This window comes from Hydra vulgaris, chromosome 08 (genome assembly GCF_038396675.1).
Source record: "Hydra vulgaris chromosome 08, alternate assembly HydraT2T_AEP".
NCBI lineage: Eukaryota > Metazoa > Cnidaria > Hydrozoa > Anthoathecata > Hydridae > Hydra > Hydra vulgaris.
Window position 1 is genome coordinate 36166175 of NC_088927.1, and position 8826 is coordinate 36175000.

Below are 8826 nucleotides of genomic sequence, written 5' to 3' on the forward strand. Positions count from 1 at the left end.
TTTACCCGATGGACAACACTGTTCTTTATATCCTGAAACTTCAGAAGTTTCAAAAGTTTTTATTCTTGGCTCTATACTTTTTAATTTACATTCATAATCTCCCAGAAATTCTCACATCTAAGGTGGCATTGTTTGCTGATAATACTACCATTTATTCTTGGAGGAGGCATTTGAGCTTGAAGAGGATCTCACCTCTGCTACAGCATGGTGTTCACAGTGGCTGGTGAGTTTAAACTCAGATAAAACCCAATTTTCTTTCAGCCAATTGTTATTGCAATAATCTAGATCTTCCAAGATTTATGAACGGTAATGTACATGATGAGTCATCTACCCTTTGTCTTCTAGGATTAACTCTTTCTTCCAATCTTTCTTAGAAACAATATATCAAATCCGTTGTAAAATTAGCATCTGCTAAGGCTGCATCTCTTCACTGTGCTCGCCAATTTCTTTCTCAGGACTCTATTCTTTATCTCCATAAACCTCAAACCCGTCCTTGTATGGAATACTGTTGCCAAATCTGGAGCGGATTTTCAAAACCTTTTTTCTTTTAGATAAAGTGCAAAAGTGCATAGTAAACATAGTTGAACCTGTTCTTGCAGCCAACCTGCAACCATTGTCACATCGTTTTTATGTTGCTTCTCTTTCTCTTTTCTATAAATACTAAAACTGGCACTGCTCTAAAGAGCTAGCGCCTCTTGTGCCATCTACTAAAATTCATTCTCGTGTTACTCGTCATTTAATTAAATCTCATCCTTTTACTGTGACTGTTCCTACGTGCACCAAAAACTTTTATTTATCTAGTTTTTTTCCCCTCGAACATAAGTTCTTTGAAATTCGTTTCCTTCATCTTGTTTTCCTGATTCATATAATTTGCAATCTTTAACGTCGCCTGTCAATCGTTATCTTGCTCTATAAACTTTATCTTTTCTCTTCTTGTTCTAATACAATAAGTCAAACTGATAAATTCTAAGCCATACTATACTCACATCAATTTTCAAATTAGACAAAAAAGCTAGTGTATCTATCAGAGGTTTAACACCATTAGAAAATAGTGGATATCATTCAGAACCTTAAAATACTTATAAAAAGAAGTATACCTCATAACTTAATAAACCCAAACTCTGACGAAAAAAAAAATTACTAGATCTACTGCAAATTTCAAAGTTTTTTCTATGTCGGGAGGACTTTTACTCTTGAAAATAGCTATTTTTACCTTCTTTTTGTTTTGAATTAAATTCTTAAAATTTTACGTCAAATTTGTTGAGTATCCCTAGTCAAAATGTCTTATAGGATCCTATAGCAATCCTATAGATCCTATAGGATTCCGGTAGAATCTATAGGGTTTCTAAAGAATTCCTATAGATTACTTATAGTTTCTATAGGAAACCTGTAGGACCTATAAGTTGGACCTGTAGGACCTATAAATCCTATTACAATCTTATAGGTCCTATAGGGTTGCTATAGGATTAGTAGAATTCCTATAGCAACCCTATAGGTTCTATAGGAATCCTAATGCAATTTCATAGGTTCGAAGGATTTATACATTTATCCTTTAGGTTTTATGGGATACTTTCTTGATTCCTATTGCACTCTTATAAATTCTATTGGATTCATATATGTAACCTATAAATTCTGTAGGGTTCCTATAGGACCAATATGATACCTATAGGAATGCAATTGCAATCCAATAGAGCCTATAGCATTCAAATTGGAAGAATAAAACTGCCATACGTTTAAAGTATAATCCTATATACATAATAAAATTCCTAAAAGATTCATAGAACTCCAATAAGAATAAATCAATTTCCTAAAAAAAGTAATTGTCTATTATAACTCCTATTAGGTTCAATAGGTTTTTTAAATAAAATACAACTTTCTCACAAATTTATGGTCAACTAACATTACAACGTGTATTTGTCCAAATATGTGTATTAGATTTTATTTGCCAATTTCAAAGCAAATTAAAACCTAATGGAATATAATATATTCCATTAGGTACATATTAATGGCTTTTTAAAAGTTAATGACGGGTAAAATAATTTTAGGTCTTTTTAAAATATAGTTGCCTTCGCTAAGTATACATAAGCTTTTATTATTCAGTTAAAGTTATTTAATAACAGTTTCAATGTCTAAAATAACAAAATATTCTTGTCTTTATTCAATAAATGACTCTGAATCTGAAAATAAAACATTAGCTTGCATTGGAAAAAGAAGATTGGAAAAGAAATTAAAACCGGTTAAGCATATAATTGATGAAATTAATTTTAAAGCAATGTGGAATGAAATTCTATATATTATATACAACCATAAAAGTAATAACAATAATAGTTTAAGGATGCTATGCAAAAAATTGCAATGATTGGAGTCTGGGAACAAAAAAACCCTAAAATTTTGGCCACAACTGCCCCAAACAAGACGGCAACAGTTAAAGTTTTTTTTGTACTATTCTTAAATAAATTTATATTCATCGATAAATTCTAAATTTCATAAAATAATCTCTAAGCGTTCAAAAATTATGACCTTATAAAGTTTATGACCCCTCAAATTGAGAGGGGTTCAAACTTTGTATAGTCAGTCATATCTTGTCAGGAATTTAATTATCTGAAACATCAAAAAATGCTGGATCCGCGCCTATATATATATATATATATATATATATATATATATATATATATATATATATATATATATATATATATATATATATATATATATATATATATATATATAAATATAAATATATATATATATATATATATAAATATAAATATAAATATATATATATATATATATATATATATATATATATATATATATATATATATATATATATATATATATATATATATATATATATATATATATATATATATATATATATATATATATATATATATATATCACGGTCATTCAAACTTTACTAAAAAGCGCCAAGTTATTATACGCAAGCGCGTTGGCTTAAAGCAAGATGAATAATTTTCAAAATGGCTGTGGATCTTCGAAACCGAATTAACTTTTCTTAGCAACTAATTTATTCGCATAAATTGTTTTTGTTTCTTTGTTGTAATACAATTTTTGGGATAAATACTTATAGTGGTACCGTTTTTTATATAGAATCAACGAAAATTGATATGCATATGTATAATTTTACGATTAAAACTAAGTTATTTTTATAGGTATCATACTGTCGTTTGTTTATACATTTTAAAGTGATATTTTTAAAAATTTGAGCGTTAAAATTAGACTGAAATTTTGTAAGAAGTTTTATGAATCTTTTATCTTTTTGATGCTTTTTATTAATCTCAGGTAACAATTTTTGTTGTTGTTGAAAATTAACATTTTCACAGGTCGACAATAATAAGTTTTACAAAGTTATGATCGAGTTATTATTAGTTTGTAATGAATTAAAATTTTTACCTGTGATATAATTTTTTTTCTTTATTGAGCTACTATATTTTCTTTAAATTTTATTTTTTGATTAGCATTCTAATATTATATTTAAGACCCACCTTATAGTCAGTAAAAATTAGTTTAATAATAGGTATGTTACATGAAATTTTTAAACTCATCAAGTTCTAGGTTGTTATATATCATTAAAAAGAGCTTTATTTCATTATTCCAAAAGTGAAAAAATTTTCAAAATCGAACCACCCTACAGAAAGTTATGACGTTTTAAGTACCGATTTTTTGATATTAGGATTTGTTGAAGAAACTGTGGTCAAAATAAAGTTTTTATTAACTAAAACTATTATAACTTAATCAATTCTTATCCAAAAGTTTACATCTTGGTATCAAAAGATGGATACAAGAGTTATCTACAAATTTATAAAGGTTTCTAGATTACGGGTGCATCCGGGGGCAAGAGGGGGCACAAAACCACCATCAATACCGGCAATAAAGACTAACAGTATTCGTAAAAAAGTGTTTTTTTTTTAAATGAAAATATAAATTTTTATATACAAGATGTTTTGTAATTAGCTATCCGACCACAGTCAAATATAGAAGTTTTATCATTGTCTTTGGGTGGATGTAAGGGTGATGGTTTCAAACACCCTATTGTCAAAAATGACTCTTTTTTTTAATAAATATTTATCTTTATAATTAAAAAGAAATCTAGTATCAAATCAAAAATTATATTTTACTACTTCACATCACTAGCAGTGCACCCTTTGTTTCAAGGGGTGTAGATGGGGAAGGGGCGTATAAAGCCCCCTCCCCCTCTTTTACAACCTAGAAAAAATTATATTTTTAATGAGATTCGAAAAAATATTTAAATGTAATTAAAATAATAAACTTTAATATAAAAACATCTTTTACCAAAATTCAAAATACATCACATAATGCTTAGTGATAGTTATAGATGGTTCCCCCTCTGACCTGAAAAAATTTTTAAAAACAAAAAATGTTTTATAATATTATTTTAATTAGTTTACATCTTGGCTTTTAGTAAATGATTAAGATATTAAATTCCATTAATGAAACTATATAATAATCATTGTTAACAATAGACAGGACGTGAATGTAAGCTAGATCCATCTATCAAAAAAAAGTTCCACTACTCACTTTATATTTTTACAAGTTCCACTACTCGCAGTAATTTTATTTGTGCTAGTTCCACGAGTCGCTGTAAATTTTTTTTGCAAGTTCCACTACTCGCTGTACATATTTTTTGCAAGTTCTACTACTCGCTATAATTTTTTTTGCAAGTTCCACTACTCGCTGTAACTTTATTTGCAAGTTCCACTACTCGCTGTAAATTTTTTTTGCAAGTTTGACTACTCGCTGTATTTTTTTTTTGCAAGTTCCACTACTTGCTGCATACTATATATATATATATATATATATATATATATATATATATATATATATATATATATATATATATATATATATAAATTAGTAAAAAACACTTATCTAACTTTTTCTTCAACTTGAAGTTTCACCATTGCTGGATCATCAAAAGGAGTTCTTGATAACTCTTCCTGATGATCCAGCAATGGTGAAGAAAAAGTTAGATAAGTGTTTTTTAAATAAGTGTTAGATAAGTGTTTTTTCAAGTTGAAGAAAAATTTAGACAAGTATTTTTTACTAATTTATTATTGCTCTGTTCTTTAAGAACATTGAACACTCTATTTATAAAATACACTAACATAATTAGATAATATATATATATATATATATATATATATATATATATATATATATATATATATATATATATATATATATATATATATATATATATAGTCGAAAAATAGTAAAATCATGTAGTAAGATAATAAAATGCATGTCCAATTATCAAAAAATAATGGCAACATATTCACATTAGGAAAACATCAACTCAATGAAAACATCAACTACAATTTCAGCAACCAGCTGGAACTTTTTCATATAATAATCAACAGTTTCAGAATCATTTTCTTTTCTAGTCCAGTAAGAAATAGTAATAGCCTTTCTATATATTTTTTTTAAATTTTAGTATTCTGCTATTGTGCAAGACTGTCATTCCTCTATCGGAATCATATCATTCATAATTATTATTGATATAGTATGTATTAAATATATATATATATATATTATATTATAGTATATATTTAATATATACTATAATATAGTATATATTAAGTATACAATATAGTATAAATATAATATACTATAAATAGTATATTAAATTTAATATACTATAAATATATTATATATGTCTATATATTTTTAGACAAATATTAGTATATTACTAATATAGGATATATTCTAAATACGTAAAAAAGCAGTATATTATATTATTATATGATATAAAGCTTTTTAAAAATGTAATAGTATGATTGGACTGAGCAAAAAACATGTATTATTGATTTAATATATAATAAATGCTATTTTGACATTGATACTTTATAAATGTAATATTAGTACTTATATCACAAAATCACTTTATAGAAAAATCACATAAATTTTTTAATAATTATTATTATTGGCTTTTAAAAAGGAATATTCAATATCCTTCAGTACCCCCCCCCCTTCTCCCCCAAACAGAAGTCGGAAAAACAAAATTTAGGTACCATCTGCTAGTTAAAATAAGTTCTTGAAATTTGGCATGTGCATAGAAAACGTATAAATTTAAAAAAAAGAATAGGATAGAAAAAAAAAAGATAATATCTTCAACATTTACTAAGCACAAGAAGTACAACACACTTTTTGATATCAATAAATAACACTTTAACTTTCGTCAATATAATAAAAAAATACTTTTTAAAAAAGTTCAACCATTCTACTTTTAAAAAAACTTCTAAGTTAATATAAAATTCTAAAAAAATATGCTACAAAATATCATCCTACCATACTGCCTAAACGCCAAGTTTTAAAAACGTGGAACAGTTTTTTAGCACAAAAATCATATTATTATTGAAGATGCTACACATATCTCTGCATACCTTGGGAAAAGCTTAAAAATATATCTAGGTTCTTATTTTTTGCATGTTTTTAAGTTAGTTAAAAATGTTATTTATTTTTATAGAATATTGTAAATAATTTTTTACAGATGGCTGAAGAGTTTTGATATACAAACAGCATCACATGCTTCACAACGAACAGTTAGTGAAAAACTGTCTGGGTGTGACTTTATTGTAGAAAATGCCCTGTTTACATTTGAAAAGGAAATTAAAGGAATCTTTGAAATAAAAGATGCATCTTACGGTTATATTGAAAATTTGCAAACACATATTTTCAAACATCTTGATCAATTAGAAAGGTGATTTGGATTGAAATAATGATTTAAAAAAATAACAAACACTAATACATATTTGACCCCCAACATAATGATAAGTTAATGCAAAATGTGATGTAAAATACATGAGGGTTTTGTATTAAGGTTGTTAAAATGTGTATATTCATCATCACTAGCCAATTTTTGTTAATATTAATGTATTATATATTGTTAATATATATATATATATATATATATATATATATATATATATATATATATATATATATATATATATATATATATATTTTATAACTTTTCTATAGTTGTAAAAGTCTTCATTATCACGACTTTTTCCCTGAGAAAGAGATACAGATTAAAATAGGAGGAGATTATGGCAGAGGAAGTTTTAAAATGACTTACCAAGTAGCAAATACCATAAACCCAAACAGCAAAGATATTGTTTTTAGTATTTTTGAGGCAAAAGATTATCAAATCAATATTAAAGTTGCCATTTCAAGATTTGAAATAAAAAATAGAAGATCTACAAAAAATGAAGTATAAGTAAGTTTTCTTAAAATGCGATTTGCGATAAAGTATAATAAAATCTTTTTTTTTCCCCTTTGTTTTGCATCATCTACATAACTAGGTATCTTTTGGGCTATGTTTAGTAAAAAGTGAAGGCATTTTTACAAAGCAACTCAGAAATTAAAAAAAAAAGACTTTAACAAGCTGATTATTTTTATTTAGACCTCTTTTTTTAGATCTTTATTTATTTTGTTGATTATTTTTATTTAGATTATCTTTATAAGATGAATAGTAGTTAAAACATATTGATAATGTTTATATTGTTCATTTGATAATCTTTATACACTTCTATAGAGTATAGATTTATTACAATCATTTGCGAATAACACATTTAGTTTTATTATAGGGATAGAAATATTCGAGTATTCATTTTTGGTGATTATAAGTTTCTTTGTGCACTTTATGGTATTTCAGGAGCTTCAGGTATTTTTATTTAAAATTATTAATTAATAGGTTTTTCTTTATCAGGAAAATCAGAGAGATAACTGATTTTGCATATGAATCACAAAACCAATTATCAATAATCTTACCTAAAATTCAAAATGATGGCCCTGTTTAATAATATAAAATAATGTAATTTAATTTTTAATTATGAATATATTGTTTATTTTATTCTTGAGGGAGGCATTGTTGTCTTTTCTGTTATGCAACAGCAAGCGATATGAAATGTATTGACCTTGAAATGAAATATCGCGCATTGGAAGATTTATGTTTATCTCATAAAAGGTTTATGAAAAATGGAGGACTAAAGAGTATTGCAAAAAATTTCAATAATGTGATAAGCGAACCAATTTTAAAAATACCACTAGACCAAGTGATTTTTGATTATTTTTTTTACCTTGACAGTGAAAGTTCACTATGAGCATGATACTCAAAAATAATATCAAAGTACTATACTTTATATAAATTATTTTTAATTTTTTAGGTGTCTTTACCTAGTCTACACATGGCTCTTGGTATTTATTTAAATTTTTTTAACATGTTTGAAGAAGAAGTTCATCAATTGGACATAATGATGGCTGCTGAACCTCTAAAAAGCAGCATAAAATGCTCAGAAGAGTATGACGTTTTTATAAATAAACTAAAGCAGTTGTGGAATCTTCATATAGACATTCTTAATATTGAGGATCAAATTCAAGTGGTTAATGATGTCATTTTATTAGCTGCAGTTAGCAATTCAGATGATGAAGATGATGTTCAATCTCTTTATTTAAAAGAAATTGACTTACTTAACAATGAAAAAGAAAAAAAGTTATTTTTTGGATTGAGAGTTTATTGATTATAATTTCTTAATAGTGAAGTTTGTATTCTTAAAACTGTACATTTTTCAAAATAAGAAACCATCTATTATAAATTTCACTTGTTAAATTTTAACAGAAATTATATTCAATGGATAAAATAAAAACATTCATTAATAACAGTGACGTGGTGAGGGGAGCAAAAGTGGCTTTAGCCCCAGACGTAAGAGGTTTTGAGGGATTAGAAAAAATAAGGAGCAAAAAATATATTTTAATTTAAAAAGGTATAATTTCTATAAA

At 25.9% G+C, this 8826-nt stretch overlaps 1 protein-coding gene across 3 annotated transcripts in view; it reads left to right on the plus strand.

Moving 5' to 3' along the window:
* The first annotated feature begins 2976 nt into the window (after positions 1 to 2976).
* Positions 2977 to 8826, plus strand: part of LOC136083797 (structural maintenance of chromosomes protein 2-like) — an 18010-nt gene continuing 12160 nt past the window's right edge. The window contains exons 1-6 of one of the 3 annotated variants that reach the window (XM_065803593.1): positions 2977 to 3176; positions 6536 to 6745; positions 7027 to 7264; positions 7635 to 7711; positions 7909 to 8102; positions 8214 to 8826. The exon at positions 8214 to 8826 is cut by the window's right edge and continues 284 nt beyond it. In XM_065803593.1, the coding sequence (XP_065659665.1) occupies positions 7254 to 7264; positions 7635 to 7711; positions 7909 to 8102; positions 8214 to 8567 (636 nt within the window). In that variant the 5' untranslated portion in view covers positions 2977 to 3176; positions 6536 to 6745; positions 7027 to 7253 and the 3' untranslated portion in view covers positions 8568 to 8826. Of the gene's footprint in view, positions 3177 to 6535; positions 6746 to 7026; positions 7265 to 7634 lie in introns of all 3 variants that reach the window. The other 2 variants (XM_065803594.1, XR_010640100.1) reach the window with 2 other exon arrangements.